We start from the raw sequence: 20,258 nt of genomic DNA on the forward strand, positions 1-20,258 counted from the left end.
TCATGTTAAACTGTCTATGTACTGTTTTATATGTGTGAATGCATGTGTGACAGAAAGATTGCATGAATATGACATTTACCTTAAAAGAAGTGTCACATTGTCAACTGTCAGAATCAAGTTAATCAAAATGATGACAAATAGTGACTTTGACAAATTGTTGATTACAGTTTTTCTCAATTGCTAACACACTATAACTGATTCAGTTGGCACAATTTCCCAAACCATTCATTCAGTTCTCAAAACAAAGACACATTTCTCAAAACGTTTAACACATTCCACCTGTTTTCATACACATTCAAATTTTTGAAAGTGATTTCTACAAAACTTTAAACAAAAAGACCGTCATTTTACACAGGTTTAAAGGGATAGTTCACCCAAAAATGAAAATTCTGTCATTAATTACTCACCCTCATGTCGTTCCAAACCCATAAGACTTTTGTTTATCTTCGGAACACAAATAAAGATGTTTTTGATAAAAACTGAGAGCTTTTAGCTGTCCCTTCATAGACAGCTACGCAACTGACACTTTGCGCTTCAAAAAGTTCATAAAAAGATCGTAAAACTAATCCATATGAATTTTAGTCCAGATTTTCTGAAGAGACTAATTGAGGGTGCAAACGTGATGTGGAACTAACATCAGATTGCATTGTTGGTTTAAATAGCTTGTTAACATTGACTAAACATGCTTGTTTGCTATCTGGGATGAAAGTGTACACTGTTATGACATAATTAATTATACATTACACTAATGCAATGCTGATGTACATCTATGTAAAGCTCAGCTCTTGCAAAGAATGTACTTCAACTTGATTTTTGCACATCTTGTTTTGCCTTCTTATCCAACCTTGTAATTTCTTGTCATTACAATACATAACTTTTTATATCACAATTTCTAATGGGAATCTAAAAAAAAAAAAAAAAAAAATCACTCATGTAAAGCTATTTCACTGTGACCTGAGAACCATAAATCCTGGTTATACTTAACAGTCTATGCACAGTCACAGATACTTTTAATGATTTAACACAATGAGCCAGCAGTAGAATAAAAAAATCCCTTATGACTTGCCAACAGCAATAAAAATAAAAAAAAACTCTGTGTGCAATGTGAAAATCAAGAGAGATTATAAGTATTACTGTATTACAAACCTTTCAAAAGCCCATCCCATCACAATGTTAATCTCACAGTTGAGATTAGTAATACAGAAAAAATTGCTGCATTTACCCACCTTTGAGAGTCTCCCAATTTATCAATTTGAGAGTCTAATGTTATCACTTGGACACAGAGAGAAGATGAAGAAAGTTTAATAAATCATAAAAACTATGTAACAGAGTACTGTTATATTTAGATGGGTTATAATTTATTTTTAGGTCATATGATCTTTTTTAATTTTTATAATTGTGCAGACCTGTCATTTATATTACTGTACCATTTTTCCCTATTTTTCTTTTGAGCCAATCACATGAATGCCATGTGACTAATTTCTCTGGACCCACAGGAAAATGATGTCATGACAACACTCATTGGCTGATGGCACCACAAGAATGTTCACAGTCCGAAGACTTTTTTTGAGTTGTGACATGAAAGTGGGAGAAAATGGGAGAAAAAGCCATTTCACACTTTTAAGAGTCTTCAGGAAAAAAAGGGCAAAACTTCTACTATAATATAAATTTTTTTTAGCAATTTATATGTTGTTTCCAAAATTGTTATTTTGAAAAAAAATGTATGGTTAATGGAGAAAGATGCTTTTCCCCCCATGTTGCAGTTACAACATCTGCCAGCAAGATCTAATTGGATCATGTGGACCAGACAAACTTTAACTGACAAGACGCTCATGTATTTAATGAAATGTTCCAGGTTCACTGTAATTTTGTCAGCATTGTAACCTATCAACAGCATCTGTGACATGCTATGGATTACCACAGAAGATCATATTGACTCATACAGCAATTTTAAAAATGAACATAATGTGCTAGCATTCTCATATTGCTCCAAGCCCTTATGAATTTCTCTCCTTTATGGAAAACAACAGTAAATAATTATGAATAATTGTACTCACTGTTTTCCATGCGTTTACAATGAATGGAGACTGAGACTTGTTCTTGAAATGTAGAGCAAAAGAAGTATGGACCAATTTTTTTTTTTTTTTTTTAATCATTGTAGACTGTAAAAAAAAAATATATATATATATATATATATATTGTGGAGCTGTAAATGAAACAAAGATTATTGGAGTATATTTTACAAGAAAATATCAGTCTCTAAAATTTTACATTTAATTTAAAGTGTTAGTTGCCGATTCTTTGTAATTATTTGTGAAATTTACCAGAATTTTCTGTTTTTCAGTGTAATTGCACAGAAAAGAGAGATCAGTACAATTCTTCAAAGTTTATCCCATTCTGTTCCACATAAGAAACAAGGTCTTATGGGTTTGGAACAAGATGAGGGTGAATAAATAAAAGATTTTTTTTTTTTTTTTGGTGAACTATCCCTTTACTTCTAACTTGTAACATTCCTTTAAGTTCTAGAGCCTCACTAGGATTCAAAACGTCTGAAATAGCACATCTTCTCATGCTTGGGTAACAGCAAGAATTCATAGATGTAAAAACATGAGTCGGGTCTGAGGGATAATAAGGGCCCTCACACTTTCCAGTCTGATTGGCAAAAGGGATGAATTCATGCATGTTTCCAAGGTCCCCCTTTCACATCCTCTTACCCACTGAGGTGATTTGTGTAAAATGCCTCATTACACTCTTAATCGCTGGACTATTCAAACATCAGCGAATGGAATCTAACTTGCAAACCACACCAAAATAGACAACCTAAGCACACCACGTTAACAACCATACACTTCCTCAAATAATGGGTTTCTATTAAAGTTGACCTGTGTTTTTAAAGAGGGCAGAGAACCACCATTCAGGCGTGTCCGGTTGTTTCTCATCTGAGTTCCTGCAGTCTGCAAGTTCTCTACTATCATATCTTTTGATGCACTGACGTTTAAATCCTGTTTCTCACCTGAATAGCTGGTGGGCCGCTGGCCAGTTATTGACTAAAAATCTCTCTGTTTTTTGGGTCAGCAGCTTGGCAGCGAGCAGTTCTGGCAGTTTAGGCGAGTTCTGCCACTAAAAGAGAGAGAAAATGATGATCAGCTGACCTCCGCTCCTATGTTCTGATGCTCTCAAACGATTTTTCAGTTTTGCATTTTTCTTCCTCTTTCCCAGAAATAACTCAAAGACCAGTCAAAATGTCAGTGACACCAAAAATCTAAATTTTTATGTTGGCAAAAAAATATTCCACTTAAAGCAAGACACTGTTGAGTAGGGTAAAAAAAAATGTAACTAATAGGTTTCATCATATTTTCTCAGTTCATTAATCACGCAATTATTTGTATTACAAGTTGTCTAAAATGTTGTTTAAATATGCAAACTAGGCATTATCTAATTATATATGCGCTAATTTGTATACATTTCCAAAACAGAAATTTGAACATCATTTTGTCATTTTGGATATCTCCTAATCATCATGTTTTTTAGAATTAAAATGCTATTATAAATCAGCCGGATAATACATCTATAAACCCATCTGTAAAAACCTTCAGAATATAGATAGAAATAAAACTGGAAAGTTTGGTGTATGTAAGTGCTACTAAAATGGAGATTTCTGGCTCATTTTGAGAAAATTGCCTGTAAGATACAGCATGTATTCACTGTAAAAAATGAATTGTTGGTTTAACTTAAAAAAGTAAGTTACTCGGTTGCCTTCAAATTTTGACGCGTTTGAGCCCCTGCCCTGCCACTGAGCTGGGACTTCTTCTTTATGTAAACAGACGTGATGTAATGACGCAAAGATGAACGGCGGCATGCTCAAATTTCCTGCGGAAACCTACCAGTACCACCTGAATTAGAAAACATTATTACAAGCTTACCGTTGTGAATCAAGCTAAGGTAAGGAGATAGTTTTGAACACTGTCTGGTTATGTACTTGCTCAAAAATTGATGTTGGATCATTTTTAACCAAAAAAAGTTACGGACTGCAGCTTTAAGTTACGGTTGGTGATTATTTTCACAACAGAAATTTAGCTAGCTTCTTATTATGGCTATAACTTAACGGTTCATGTAGCAGAAACTGATTCTCTCAGAAATAACCCAAGCAAAGCAAGCTGTTTCTAACAGTCGATTCAGTGCATGTGAGAAAAGAGGACAACTGACTGATGGTGATGCCTTCTCAACTAAGAAAAAAGCATTCAACTTCTTTCTCTCTCTCTCCATCTCTCTCCTTGTTACATTCTCTTTTTTCACACTTAAGAAGGGGGAACAATTTATCATAGCGCTGCAATCCCGACAGCTTCCTGTTTATAATGCCAGCCAGTCCCTGCAGCTACCCCTTAAACAACCTAGAGACTAGAATCTAAAATAATGCGATAAACATGAATTAAATAACATAAAATGTAACATAAAACTTAATAATTAAATAGGAAGAAATATAACTTTTTAAATAATATAAAGAAATGTTATGAATCTTGCAGGGATTTCTGGGAATACTGTTTACTTACATTTTTTAATTTTTTTAAATTTTAAATTTTTATAAAAAAAAAATAAACATAGAAAAAATTTATTTAACACTAAAAAATATCAGTATGGCTTTTCTTTTCTCTCACACATGCTGTAAGTGTGCTTTAATGTTTGTAAGTGTAGATCACTATCCATAAATTAAATAAAAAAATCTTTTTTTCCCAGTTTTCCAGTTTTTTTTTTTTTTTTATAAACTACCATATTATATTTTCATATTATATTAGTGTGTGCCCAAAACTTTTAAGAATCACGTTTATTTTTTAGGTTTTCTTTGGCATTTTATAGACAAAATCTCACCCTCTATATTTCTACTCCACCATGTTCACGAATCTATTCATCTCTTCAACTGTGTGGTAGACCGATGACGTTTTGTTTAATTTCTCAACATTAACTCCGCCCATAAGTACAAGTCATCACGCATGGCCCCGCCCCTCCGCGTTGGCGTCATCGATTCAAACTGGTATCGAAAGCAGAGTGGAGCTTGTGGAGAGTCAGAGCGCAGACAGCACGGAGACAGGAGGTAGAGACTGTACAGTACGCCCTTTTCATATTCCGTATGAGCACAACGTCTTTATTTGTGAAGATGTGGACGGCTATAGGGAAACTGCTGCTTTTACATATGATACTCGTGGGCTTTCTGCTGGTGAATGGTAAGTGTCTGCTCCACGCTGACAGTTCGCTTTTATGAATCTAAATGATGCTGTGTAGAAACACCGGCGCAGCCGCGTGCATCTACTTCCGATGACGAGACATTATTTGCGCGCTAAATCATGTAAATCTCTTCATACAGCTTTTAATTTAAAGAAACGACAATCTGATCAAGTTCATGTTGTTCTTCTTCTGCCGTGTTCGTTGTGAGGTCTAAAAGAAGGAAGCATTTTTTATATAATTATAGTACTCCATACTTGAAGTGTATTACATCATTGAAAGTAACTCACTACCGCAACTTTACTCATTGAATGTATCTGCAGCATAATTTAGATATATAAATGTTTTTCTGCACACGTGTCATTTTTCGTAGGCCATTTATAGTTTGTGATATATTTACTGAAACCTGTCATCGTACATGTGCACATAAATTTTGACTGACAGTATTGTTTGACAGCTGTTAACAGAACTTGTCTTTACGTGGCCCCTGTCCTAACTATTTTTAAGGTTCAACTTTTTAAATTTTGAGCTGTTTAAAGAGCTTTTTGTGATATAACTTAGCTACAATATATGAATCTATAATAAAATAATACATATATTACATTGTAAGTCAAGTCAAATCACCTTTATTTATATAGCACTTTTTACAATGCAGATTGTTTCAAAACAGCTTTACAGTGTTAAAACCAATATATTCCCCAACATTTTGTTTTGACATCCTTAGGGGATGTTGGATGGGTTGAAGTAAAGATGAAGGGGGACCAAAGGAAAAACTCATATTGGTTGAACAGTGTCTGTGGTGATTATTGCCCTTAACTTGATCTCCCCCAAAATCTGCACCCTGCATTTACTCTTTACTTTTTAATATGACAGGAACTAAACCGGACTGTGAAAGCGGTCAGTTTCAGTGCAGGAACGGCAGATGTATCCCGACTCCATGGAGATGTGATGATGATGATGACTGCTCGGATAACAGCGACGAGGAGAACTGCCGTGAGTAATTTGAACCTCTTTTTAACAGGTGTCTTGTATAGCCGTTCAGGTACCTTCTTTGTTCCTCCTTAAACTGACTTCTCAAATACCAGTTTATGATGCCAGAAAAGCTGTTTATCTAGACTACTCACTAGGTTTTGAACTTGGTTCAACCGTCATGAGTTGTGACCTCAAAACTGAAGTTCTACATCCTATTTTTATGTATTGTAAAGTACGACACCACACAATGTATACATAAGTTTAGAATGTGTTAGAATCGTTTTACTGTGTAGCATGTAGAAGGACAATGCACTTAAAGTTTGTCTTTTGTAAAGCTGCTTGTAATCACACATTATTATTGTAAATAATAATAGTAACATTTAATACGTATAAAACGGACATTGAGCATGGAATTTTATGTAGGCATATTTTGAGCATATTATTAGGCACAGACATCCAGCTATTAGCTGTAAATGTAAGTAGGACTTTGCAGGAAGGTTGACACAGGCAAGATTGATTTTTGCAGGACTTGCTAATGAAAGACAAACATAAAAATCGTAATCAGCAAGTCGAATGCCTTAATTGAGCTGTAGGCTACAGCAGAGGGGAGAAAGGCGCAACTGCCACAAAATGTAATTATTCCGATGTATTGGTCACAGTATTAATTGCAAGTGCAGTAATTATCCTGGTTAGTTGATTAATATGGTAAAGTGGAGTGTTCGGAGGCGCAATGGAGAGAACGCCTTTTTCGGAAAACTGAATTAAAATTGAACTTGCAGTTACTTTGCTTTCCCATTGCCATAAAGTGACATTCGCACAAATTTGCACTGCATTCTGGGCATGTTGATCAAATTCTGCAACGCAGTGTTTTAGTCATGTAGGATGAAGGATTATAAAGGTCATACTTCTATTGCTCTTGTTCTGTATTTGTGAGTGGTGCTGTGTGCCGCCTGTTAAGCTTTCTCAGCTGTTAACAAACTAGTATCTGGGGCAGGAATGGTTGGTTGCATTTATCAAGTAGGAGAAAGAGGTGCCTCCACCTTGTTCCCAAAAAGCGTGAATTTACACACATCAGGAATCACTTGCTGCACATGCAGTGAATAGCACAACAAAATGGAGGTTTTTTATTTTGTGGATTTTGATTTTTGCTTATTTAGATGACCCCTTTTTATTATCATTTTATTTGTGTTATATGAAACCACCTGATCTGACTTATGTTATTTTCATTTGTTCCAGTTTGATTTGAGAGAAATAATGAAATTATTACGCTCAGATTTTTTGTGCCATTGCCAACTATCATTCCCCCCGGTTCAGGTTTGTCACATGCACCTGGTGTTTTCTTGGCTTCGGTTACGCTTGTTTAAATGGATTCATGCTAAGGTGCCCTGTTTCGTGTGGTATCTCCAGCAGGCAGGGTATCTGTGGGATTTCTCCCCAGGTAGAAGCGCTCTCTTGGGCTGTCAGCAGGCTGAATGCTCCCCTCTCTCTTTTGGATGTTTTCCCGTGGACTTGGACAGACATTGAATTAGAATAATACCTTACGGATTGTGCTTTGCACTCCCCTCCCAGACACAACCTACTCACAGAATTGGCAGGATTCCTTTTTAGTTGCCCATGGAGACGGTAATAGCAACACTTCACAACACATACTGCTCCCCTCTCCCTTTCTTTCTGTGTCTCTTTTTTCAGTACCAAATTCTAATCACAGAGCTTTGTGTCTGAAGATGAAGTGGGCTCTTCGCTAGAGACTGGCTTAGTGGCTAGAGACTATTTATGTGTCTCAGGATGGCCTTCAGTCTTCGATGAACGTCACATTGACATTTATTTACTACGACATGAATCAATGTTTGACGAAATGTCCTGCTTTTTATAGCGGTAACTCCAAAAATCCCGAACTATAAAACTTTTTTTTTTTTTTTTTTTTTTTTTATGTTCAATGTTAGTTTTGGGATTTGATGTGAGCATGTTCCCCTGTACTTGTTTGTGGAAAAAAAAGAGAAGTCAGAGAGAAAATAGTTGAAAATAGTCTTGTGAAGAGATTAAGACCAATCTGAATGTGATAAGCATCATAGCAAGAAATAAGTGACAAAAAAGTATCTTTTTTTTAAAAGACTCTTTAGAGTTTGCTTGTACACAGCAGATTTTTTTAATGAAAGAGGTCTTTTATGCGCCACAAAGGCTGTATTTATTTGATCAAAAATACGGTATAAACAGTAATATTGTGAAATATTATTACAATTTAAAATAACCATTTTCTATTTTAATATATTTTTAAAATATATTTTAAATTTTCAGCATCATTACTTTAGTCTTCAGTGTCACATGATCCTTAAGGATCCTTCTTTGATAAGTAAGTCCAAAAGAACAGCATTTATTACTTACTATCACTTTTGATGAATTAATATACTTTTGAACAGTGCTGTATTCTGTTTGGCAGATGTTTTGGGCAGCAGAATTGTGTCAAAGATATCTTACAGCTTGAAAGCCTTGTATGAAAAACTAGAAAAAAATGACATATTGTTTCTTGTAACTATTCTCTATTGTATATTTTATTTCATGATGAATTTATTTTCTTCAAGGAAAGACATTATCACTGGAAAAAATCTGACAGGGTTGACAAAGGCATTTTTTCTTTATGACTCCGATTCATGTAATGTGTTGGAGTTGCCACTCTTGAGGCATCACAACAGATTTTATGGCTGTTTTTAAGTAACAATGTGTTTCACATATCTTCACCACAAATATAATGAGGGGCTGATCCATATCTCTCTCGCACATACACAAACACACAAAATAATTTCTTTTTCTCTCAATCTCTTAAAAAGAGGTCAAATAGGACATATCGTACAAGGTCACAGGTCAGAGACATAATCAGTTATCCCGTCTTTCCGTGGAATGTTTATTGAATCTGTTGAGATAATGAGCCTAACCGTCTGTATCACATAGCATAGCATGTTTCAGAGACACGAGAGATGCCTGTGGGAATAATATTTCATTTTTATATTAAATGGCCGTGCAGGGTTACAACTAACATAGCTTGTCTGTGTTAGTTGGGTTATGCATTACATGTAGGTATTAGACTGAGCTGGTATTACGTGTCTGAATGCACTCCTTTCTTATTCAATCCACACACGCGCACACACATAGTACACACAGAGTAAAGCGGAGTTAAATGAATGAGCAAACACTGCTTCTAGTACAATCATTTCCTGGTACTGCTCTCCAAGTATTGCAGCACCTTGTGAAGAGGATATCATTTGTTTACTTTAAGGTAGGAAGTATTCCTCATGGAAATGTAAATGTGCTTTTTTTTTTTTTTTGTGAAACGTGAAGGGTTAATAAAACTGTAACACTCCTGTGCCTGTTAACAGGAAGAAAGGAGAGTATTATTCAGAAATCTATATTTTTATGATGTGTACAGTCATGCTGAGTGATTCACTATGTTCTGACCTGTGTGGTTATGGGGCAGATGTCACTATACTGCACCCTTCCCCTCAATTTACAGTTTTCTTTTATTACACTTATGTTTTTACATTTTACGTCCCTTTTCTTGTGAATTGGTCTTGGAGTCATTTCTGGGGAAGAGAAAGTAAACTAAATCGATTTTGGTACACATGTTGTAGTCAGCAGGTTTACACTTCTTGCATTTCCACATGAAAAAAAACAAAACAAAACAAAAAAAAAACAATTGTTCACCCAAAAATGAACATCCTGTCATCATTTACTCACTCTCATGTCATTCCATGACTTTCTTTCGTTGAGAATGAGAAATTGACGAATTGTATTGGTCAGTCTTTTTCATGCAGTTACAATGAATGATTGCCTCAGCTTTCAGGCTTCAAAACAGATGCAAAAGCATCATAAAAGTCATCATACAATATCATAAAGGTTTTTTGAAGCCATATGATTTATTTGACTGATAAACAGACTGTTTTTGTGATGAATAATTCATCTTGACTGATCCTCTCCTATGGTCTGTTAATTGCTGCAAACTGGATCAGTTCAATTCCTGAACAAATCATTCAGATCGATTTTAGGATCTGGATCAACTGATTCATTTAAAAAGATCAGACTCCAAAGAATGATTCATCCCTTAAAATGGGCATTGCTACTTTTCTCATGAACTCTCAAATGCTCCAAGGAGATCTAGTGTGGATGTCAGGAGTTTTAGTGAATAACAATTGCAACAACATAAGGTAGATAAGGTTGCTTGTGATCAATGTCATAATGCTCCTCCAAATCTCGCTGGCAGAGAACTCTTGTTACTGATTGAAACTGGTTATTGCTGTGGTAATTATTACTGGGCTTTGTTATTGCCCATGGGCTTTTTTGTTTCATTAATATGATCAGAAAACATGCATTGGTGCTTTTGTGAGATTGAGCATGTGTATGTGATGGTGGAAGTGAAGTTCTTGTGAAACAAAGACCCAGGTGACCATGAACTGTGCATGTGCATAATATAAATCCAATTAGTGTCTCCTCATGTGCTGTGCTGTGTGTATGTGTGTGGATATGCCAGATCAGTGGGGTTATTTGAGTTCAAGGGCAAGAAGGTCCTGTTTGTGAAAAAAACAAAAAAACAAAAAAACAAAAAACTCTTCAATTTACTAAACAGAGGCTTGTTTTTACCCAAGTAGCACTTATGCCAAAATGATGATGTCTTGTTTGAATGTGCGAACATTCATTAGCATGAAGCATTCAGTCTGTGTCCTCTCGAAAACTGTCACACAATACTCTCATGCATGCATACACATTTCTGAAGCTTTAGAGAGCATATGGGACCTTTTTGACTTGCATTTCCTCTGTAATGATGATATATTGTGAAAATTTATTCATTAAGGAAGTGTAATAGAGCTAAGGAGAGCGAGAGAGGAAGAAACAAAGAGAGTCACAACGTACGTGTTTTCATCTTCATATTGTGGATATTGCCTGGATATTGCGGATAAGCTTTTCGAGTGAGTTTCATGAGCTACTTACTGATATGAAATCTTGGGTCTCTATTTGTTCTCAGTAAGTGGGGGTGGGGAATGTGACAGACACATAAGGAGAGAAGGAAACCGAATAAAGGGAGAGGTGAACAAAGACACTGCCTCCAGCACACTCAGTAGCCGTTGGTGAAGGGCAGCTGAAGTGGTAATAACACGCTTTTTGTTTCATTTATCTATTTTTTCCCTCACATTGTATTCTTGTTGTAGATGGGTTCCAGGTGGTCTCTGCTCATCAAGGTGTGCGGTACAATCAGCCACAGGCCAGTGATTTGTTTGGCAGGCCTGTAAAAAGGAGAGAGGAGGTAGAAAGGATTAGAATGCTGCTTTTTACATTTGGTACTAATGTTAGACTTGTTGGATTTGTGTATCCTACAGGTTTTGGTTTTGCAGTGGGCGGCACTGAAGAGACTAGAGTGCTTCAATGATGATGTATTTTTGTAGGCCAATCCAGAAGTTAGCCTGGTTCCCTCAACAAAAACCCAATAGGATTTTTCCATTGACTTTTCGATTATTTCAGAAAATAAGCACTGTAACCATGACCAACAAAAGTTTATAATTCTAACATGTTTTGTTCATTGTGATAATCTTCACATGAGTTTTGAAGCCTAAATAAAATCGCCAGAGATAAAAAGCTACGTAGGCTGAAAACAAAATAGACTATGATCACATGACTTCAACGTCACCACCATTAAGCCATTAAGCACCACCATAAAGACTCTTTGTTTTTATTTAAAAAAAGAAAAAAAACAAAATCCCTGAAAGTTTGAGCTTGAGTAGTTTGCAAGAGCGTGATTATAAACACAGTGAGGCTGTAAAAGTGGACTAGTGTGTAGATGAGCTTACCTATTCGGTGTGATGATGTTTAATGTCCCAGACAACCTCTCTTGTCCCATTTAGCCAGTTGTTAGTAACTACCTTTTTCAAGACAAGTAAAAGCTTTAAAAAAAAATCACAAGGAGGTATTACTGATGTTTTTTGTCATTGAATAAAATGTGTATATTAGGGATGCACCGATCCAAACATTTTGGCCGATATCGATAATTCTTTATATTTGAAAGCCAATAACCGATATATTGGCTGATAAATCTAAATCCAACTTTTGATATAATTTTTGAGAGCCTGATTACCAAAGCAGAAGTCTAACCATTAATGTCCCAAGCACTTCAATATAGATCAAACATATACAGTACAGTAGCCTATCGTGGACCAGTGTAAGATTCCTTAACTTTTAAAATAAATTTTACACACCGATGGCCAAATTTCTTAAAAAAAATAAAAAAAATAATGGCTAAATAATGGAAACAAGTCATTGGACAACACGTATAAAAAATAAAAATGCATGTGCCATGGATAAATAAAATGGAATAGTTTATGCACAGACAATAATGAAATGATTTTAATTAAACTCTATTGTTTATGAAAATAATACGAAAAAAGGTGCTAGTTATTATTAATAATACATCAATGTTTTTTTTTTTTGTTTTTTTTTTGAAAAAGAAACATCTTAAATTAATATTAACGTTTCAAACAACAGCCTTGCTGTTTGTGCTGCGTGTGCTGAAGCTGAAGAGCTGAATGAACACCTGGAAACTGAAGCGCTATATTAGCAGGTTAATTAACTCAATGAAACCTATATGAGATTAATCAGATATTTATGCAACATAAACATAATATTATATCTGCAAAAAATGATGCGAATGCACGAGTGAACTTGATGTAAGTTACGTGCTAGTCATAATGTGTAACTACTGTTATGGATGTGCTCTTCCTGTAACAAACAAACACCGCAACTACTGTACCGCGTTAATTAACCAAATGCATCCTATATGAGAGAAATCATTATATATATATATACAGTTGGTATGGAAAGTATTCAGACCCCCTTAAATTTTTCACTCTTTGTTATATTGCAGCCATTTGCTAAAATCATTTAAGTTCATTTTTTTTCCTCATTAATGTACACACAGCACCCCATACTGACAGAAAAACACAGAATTGTTGAAATTTTTGCAGATTTATTAAAAAAGAAAAACTGAAATATCACATGGTCCTAAGTATTCAGACCCTTTGCTCAGTATTTAGTAGAAGCACCCTTTTGATCTAATACAGCCATGAGTCTTTTTGGGAAAGATGCAACAAGTTTTTCACACCTGGATTTGGGGATCCTCTGCCATTCCTCCTTGCAGATCCTCTCCAGTTCTGTCAGGTTGGATGGTAAACGTTGGTGGACAGCCATTTTTAGTTATTTCCAGAGATGCTCAATTTGGTTTAAGTCAGGGCTCTGGCTGGGCCATTCAAGAACAGTCACGGAGTTGTTGTGAAGCCACTCCTTCGTTATTTTAGCTGTGTGCTTAGGGTCATTGTCTTGTTGGAAGGTAAACCTTCGGCCCAGTCTGAGGTCCTGAGCGCTCTGGAGAAGGTTTTCGTCCAGGATATCCCTGTACTTGGCCGCATTCATCTTTCCCTCGACTGCAACCAGTCGTCCTGTCCCTGCAGCTGAAAAACACCCCCACAGCATGATGCTGCCACCACCATGCTTCACTGTTGGGACTGTATTGGACAGGTGATGAGCAGTGCCTGGTTTTCTCCACACATACCGCTTAGAATTAAGGCCAAAAAGTTCTATCTTGGTCTCATCAGACCAGAGAATCTTATTTCTCACCATCCTGGAGTCCTTCAGTTGTTTTTTCATGTGTCTTGCACTGAGGAGAGGCTTCTGTCGGGCCACTCTGCCATAAAGCCCCGACTGGTGGAGGGCTGCAGTGATGGTTGACTTTCTACAACTTTCTCCCATCTCCCGACTGCATCTCTGGAGCTCAGCCACAGTGATCTTTGGGTTCTTCTTTACCTCTCTCACCAAGGCTCTTCTCCCCCGATAGCTCAGTTTGGCCAGACGGCCAGCTCTAGGAAGGGTTCTGGTCGTCCCAAACGTCTTCCATTTAAGGATTATGGAGGCCACTGTGCTCTTAGGAACCTTAAGTGCAGCAGAATTTTTTTTGTAACCTTGGCCAGATCTGTGCCTTGCCACAATTCTGTCTCTGAGCTCTTCAGGCAGTTCCTTTGACCTCATGATTCTCATTTGCTCTGACATGCACTGTGAGCTGTAAGGTCTTATATAGACAGGTGTGTGGCTTTCCTAATCAAGTCCAATCCGTATAATCAAACACAGCTGGACTCAAATGAAGGTATAGAACCATCTCAAGGATGATCAGAAGAAATGAACAGCACCTGAGTTAAATGTATGAGTGTCACAGCAAAGGGTCTGAATACTTAGGACCATGTGATATTTCAGTTTTTCTTTTTTAATAAATCTGCAAAAATGTCAACAATTCTGTTTTTCTGTCAATATGGGGTGCTGTGTGTACATTAATGAGGAAAAAAAAAATGAACTTAAATGATTTTAGCAAATGGATGCAATATAACAAAGAGTGAAAAATTTAAGGGGGTCTGAATACTTTCCGTACCCACTGTATATAATATTAATATTAATTAATATTAATATTAATATTAACTTAAAATTGCACAAAAGATTGCGACTGCACAAGCGAACTTGACTGTGTTAATCATGAAGGTGTGGATGTGCTCTTCCTGTAACAACACGCTAAAACAATGGCGAACAAAGAATTCACAACATTCTTTTAGTAGTAATTCAGTAGTGTTCTTATTATAATTTTATGTAGCCTATGTGTCAGACATGTTGCATTTAACTGTATTTTCATTTTTAAAGTAATTCCAATCATACTCAAACCATCATGGTGAACAGTGTGCATCTGAAGAGCCTCAGCTGTAGGAAATAATACATTATCTCTCAGCTTTAATATAGCGGCCTTATTTACTTATAGGGTCGATAATGATAACATTAATAATGAACATGTATCGGTCGATACTGAAATGGTGGCGTGCATCTCTTCTATGTGTATGTATGTATTGTTTGGCATACTGCAAACCCCCAAAATCCCAGTTCCTTTTTCATCAGTCCATGTGCCTGAGAGCATACGTCTATGACCATCTAATCCCTGACAAGATTAGTGGAATATTTCAACATGACTCTGCTTTATTTACATTTCTGTTATTCATGCTCTCTCTCGCTTGTCACTTTCCCAATTTTGGCCTGGAATAGAATCCGAAGAATATTTCAATACCTGTTCTTTATGAATAAATCATTTGGCTAATACCCATCTGTGCACTGACAGACATTCTGCCAATGTGTGTAAGCTGGTATCAGTGTTTATGTGTGTGTTGGGGGTTTTGTGTCACACAGCTCCAGAGATTATTATTCTTTTGAGTTTGTCTACTACAACTTGGCCAGACTTTTCTCAGTCTCATTTATTCACACGAGTCCTTACCTTTCTCCTCAATGTTTTCTGTACTGTGTCAGCTGTGGAAATTGAGCTGAAAAGTATCCTAAATCACAGCAGTGCAGCATGGTATCTGCTATAAGTAGCTATGATCCTCCGTTGAGATGAGGTTGTTAAACGACTCTCACAGTTGTATTTACAACATGGAGAGTTGGTATATTTTATGATGCTCACCTTGCTGAAGGGTAGAAAAAGATGTTTGAAGATTTGTTTTTTTTTCTGTATTTTAATGCTCTCTGAGAGAGAAGGAGAGCGAGAACTCTCTTGACCTTACTTAATCTTTCAGTGGTGCTCTGGAACATCCACTGGATTATTACACACTCACATACTGTACACACATGGTCAGATCCTTTTTTTATCAGGTTGCTAAGACTGTTTGCGATTAGGGATGTTACAGGGTTTGCAATTCTGACAGAGACCGATAATTCAATAATTATTTTCATGTAATGGCCAATAACTGGCCGATATTACAATTCTGTACTATTTTGTAGAAATAAATAATAAAACACTAAAAACTAAAATTAAAATTTAAATGCTAAACATTACAGTATATGGATAGTTTGAGATTTCCAAAATGTTTAACAGTGTTATTAAATTATTAATGTTTTTAAAGATTAACTTTAAAAATGTAAAATAGGGAAAATGAGGATTCACAATTAAATATTTCGACAGATAGAAATAAATTAAAAACATCTCTTTAATAATAATAACAAATATAGTACTGATATATTCTGATATATTGTGCACCCCTATTTGCGATTTGTCAGTGGTTTGAGTTTTGGGAGAATGTTGCGGATTTCACTAGTCTTGTTTAAATTTCTGTGCTGCCTAGCCTACTAAGATTTGTTTGCATGCATGTGTTATAGTCTGTCTTGTGTGGCACAGTGTGGCATCATTAATGTATTTCCTGATTTTCATTTAGTTGAAGGGGAGCAATTCAGCCTTCTCACACACAGACCAACTGGTTAGGAAATGTGGAAGTACAGTGGTTTGTAGTAGATAAAATGGTGAACTGAGAAACTTATGAAGACAGTGGGAGGTTTTGAGAAACATAGAGGAGAAAAAAGGGGTTGTATTGAACAAGAAAAGGAGGATGTTGATGTTTTTACTCTTATTTATTCTGTGGACTGTATAAAAAAATCTAAAAAATAAAAGAAACCCACTAAAATGTCAAATTTAGGTTTTATTGCTGTTTTAAAATTTTAAATAGACTAAGTGCTGCCAAGTTACAACCTGCAATGTGAAGAACACATTTTTTTCTTCCACTTTAACTTTATTCCACTTTATTACTTGTATAGAATCTCAAAATGTTAAATTCAAGAAGTAAAATGCAGTAAAAAAAATAGGTAAAATAGCAATTACATTTTTTTTTTTTTTTTTTTTTTTTTTTTTGTAAAACACAGAAGGATTTTTTTTCCTTTATTCACTTTATTTATAAACATAAATATCATTTATAAATGTCAAACAAATCATTGGATCAGATTCAAATCGATTCACATCGACAGTGAAACAAACTGATTCTTGAAAAGGGAACCTTATTCATTTTTCTTAGGAAAATCTTAATGCAATATACATAAAGTTAAAAAAAACCTTTTTAACATTCACAGTGTTGGTTAATTTTATATCACTAGCCAAATAATAGAAAGTATATCATAAGTATTCACTATAATACCCAGCCCCAATTGTCAGCCAATCAGCTTTTGAGGAAGAGAAGGGCCTCATAAAACTGTTCAAAGCCTTTCCCCCCTTTCTTTCTCCTTGTGTATCTTCCTCACTTTGCCTGTCCTCACATTTTCAAAGCCTTCAGTAGCTCCTCAATGTCTCTTTATCTCTTTGACTCTCCAGCACTTCCAGGAGCCTGTGCTCAATGCTCCCCATGTTTCTCTCTCTCGCTCTCTCTTCTTGCCAGCATGGTCTATGGGACCCATCACCTCCTCTCTGCCTTTTCTTTACTTTCATTTCCGTGCAAGCGTTCCTCCTGTTTGCAAGCACCCTGACACTTGCCCAATAGCCCTGTCTTCATGCAAGATTAGTGTGAGGCCCCCTGTCTCCAGCACAGGCCACACCAGTAATAATGCGATTCAGAGAGAGAGAGAGTATATGTGTGTGTATGCGTGTATGCGTTTTTTGTGTGTGTTTGCATGCATAACACTGTTTATACTATTAAGTTTTCTGTTTAGTCTTGAATACACCTGTGCAGAGCATGGTGGAATATGCTTTCAAAACTGAAATGGAAAAACTTGCATAGCTGTTGATCTGGGTAAACTGCAAAGCATGTCCTTTCCTTAAGGTTCTCAAGCTAAGCATGCTGCTACAGTTAGACTAGGAACAGATTTTATACAAGGATTTCAAACAGCATAAGTAGGGCTGGATGATATATTGAATGTTCACAGTATATTTGTGATTATTTTATTGGCAATAAACTAAACCTAAGCAACATTGTGAATATTGAGTTTCCTAAAAACGCAATTTCCCTGAATCATTTCAAATTTGTATGTTTTAACAAATCAATTCAAAACTGTTCATTTGTGTTCCAGTATTCGTGGGAATTTTTATTTAATGTATTAAAATGTTTTAGTGTAAGTGTGTAGATTAGACAAATATTTCTGCTTATTGTTATATTGACAATATATAAACAATATTGTATATTGTTATATTATTATTCAATTTTGATAACACAATATCTTTACATAGATCATTTGATTATAAGTGTGTGTGTGGACTCTGATCACATGTGCATCACACTAGAGAATAGGGCAAGTTCTTTCATGTCTTAGTTGATGTTTACAGAACCCTGTACCCATCTAGTAAGCATCATTTAGCATCACTTGATAACCTCAGCTTTATGTGAGTCCCTGTTCATTTCTATGGTATTTAAAATAACAGCTCAGACATTCTACAAAATAACACATACTAACAATATGAAGGTAAATGATGACAGAATTTTAATTTGTGGTTAAACTAGTCCATTAATTGCAAGTCCAGTCTAATGAGCTTTGAGAGCAGAGCCCAGGTGGTTCTTAGCTGCATTAATGAGTACAGAGCAGGTCTGTCCACTCCAGCCGGACCTCTCAGCACGACTGCAGAACAAACTTCAGAGCTACAGCTAGTCAGTAATGTAGGCTGCACTGTTTCAGTAATTAGATTACCCTGTCTGATCTTTGCTGAGGTGAGGGCACACTGATCTGGCTGCCATGTGGGTTTAAAGTTGAGAGAATAGACATAGGCTCTCACTTGATGAAACTTTTTGATGAATTATTTACATGATGCTGATTAATTCATCAAATTATTCACAATGAATCACAAATATCAATATTTGCTGAGAAAAGTCCCAAAGTGCATAAGATGATTTTTTGTTGTTGTTGGCTGGTCTATTTAAACATAATAGATGACATCTTTTGTGTTGTCTCGCTGTTTTTCAGTCTCGCACCACCTTTTTAAAGGCAGGGTAGGTGATTTGCTTCAAAAACATTTTTTGTTATGCTGGTTGAAAGTCTCTTCACATCCCAAAAGCAATCACTAAGTTAAGTGGTCTAAATATATTTATATGTATTTATATTTATATCATCTGTGGAAGGCGTAGAACCATAAAATATTCGTCCAATCATATCCCTCGGTTCGAGGGATACGATAGGATGCCCTTCCTGCCTGTCAATGTATGTTTTTACATACCTTCAAGAACCCTGTTTGCACAACCATAAAAATGCTTAATATCGGCCAGGCCGATGAACAGTCGACCCCTAGCGTCCATTGCCCAAAAGAACTAAACTGTTTTTATTTCTATAAAAAAGTAAAACAGCAGTGGTGGGCGGTGCCTAAGTAATGTAATCTGTGTAAATGTGTGTAAAATGTGATTATTCTCAGCTTGAAAACTGACTTACATTCAAGTAAAAAAAAAAAAAAAAAAAAGAATGAATGAAGCTAGAATAAAATGTTTTTGTTTGTTTGTTTAAAAGCAGAGGCTCTGTTCTTTCTTTTGATATATTGACTGTTCATGTATATTTTTACAACAAAATATTCTGGGGGCCATTTTGTGAATATTATCAAAAATGCTGCCTCTGGCAAGTTTTTTTTTTTTTTTTTTAATAGAAAACGCTGGCAGGGAAATAGTTACTAGTTGTATATTATTTTATATATAATATAACATTTAATACAAATAATTAAAAAATATACATAACTTATAATTAATTATAATTGTTAAATTGAATGCTCAAATATTAACAGATAAAAGCAGGTGGTGAGTCTCAGTGTTCATCTTTTCCTCCAAGTTTCATATGCTGAATACCAGAGTACATGACCTCATCTTTCAGCACTTATTTCAGAGCCTGCAGCAGTGTGAATGTTAACGGAGAGGTTTAAATGCTGAGGTCTTTACTAATTGTTATTTTATTCACCATTTACCTTTTTGTTCTTCCGTTTGGCAGAGATATGGACATAGCAAACGAGCAAGAGATTCTGCTGTAATTAACATTCATCTCCATTACCCTGATTAATTATTTTCACTTTCACTTCCTCTGGCACTCATAAATATTAACGATTGCACAATATCTTCCTGTCAGATACTGAACTGTCTAAGAATGTCTAATTCATTTTGCAAGGACCTTTGTTTTTCTTCCTTCTTGATTTGTAAGTTGCTAGTAACTTTTACCTAGAACTTGTATTGCCCTTTTGGCAGTTCTGCTCATCTGCCATACATAATTTCCACAAATATCTTTTACTTTGT

At 35.7% G+C, this 20,258-nt stretch overlaps 1 protein-coding gene across 7 annotated transcripts in view; it reads left to right on the plus strand.

Annotated features, from left to right (window-relative positions):
* The first annotated feature begins 5,019 nt into the window (after nucleotides 1–5,019).
* The window catches only part of lrp8 (low density lipoprotein receptor-related protein 8, apolipoprotein e receptor), a 158,676-nt gene continuing 143,437 nt past the window's right edge, over nucleotides 5,020–20,258 (plus strand). For 5 of the 7 annotated variants that reach the window (XM_051896597.1, XM_051896601.1, XM_051896599.1 and 2 more), the window contains exons 1-2: nucleotides 5,020–5,219; nucleotides 6,091–6,210. In XM_051896597.1, coding sequence (XP_051752557.1) covers nucleotides 5,126–5,219; nucleotides 6,091–6,210 — 214 coding nt within the window. In that variant the 5' untranslated portion in view covers nucleotides 5,020–5,125. The remainder of the gene's footprint in view (nucleotides 5,220–6,090; nucleotides 6,211–20,258) is intronic. The other 2 variants (XM_051896598.1, XM_051896602.1) reach the window with 1 other exon arrangement.

The sequence above is a fragment of the Ctenopharyngodon idella genome, chromosome 6 (genome assembly GCF_019924925.1).
Source record: "Ctenopharyngodon idella isolate HZGC_01 chromosome 6, HZGC01, whole genome shotgun sequence".
In the NCBI taxonomy this organism is placed as follows: Eukaryota; Metazoa; Chordata; class Actinopteri; order Cypriniformes; family Xenocyprididae; genus Ctenopharyngodon; species Ctenopharyngodon idella.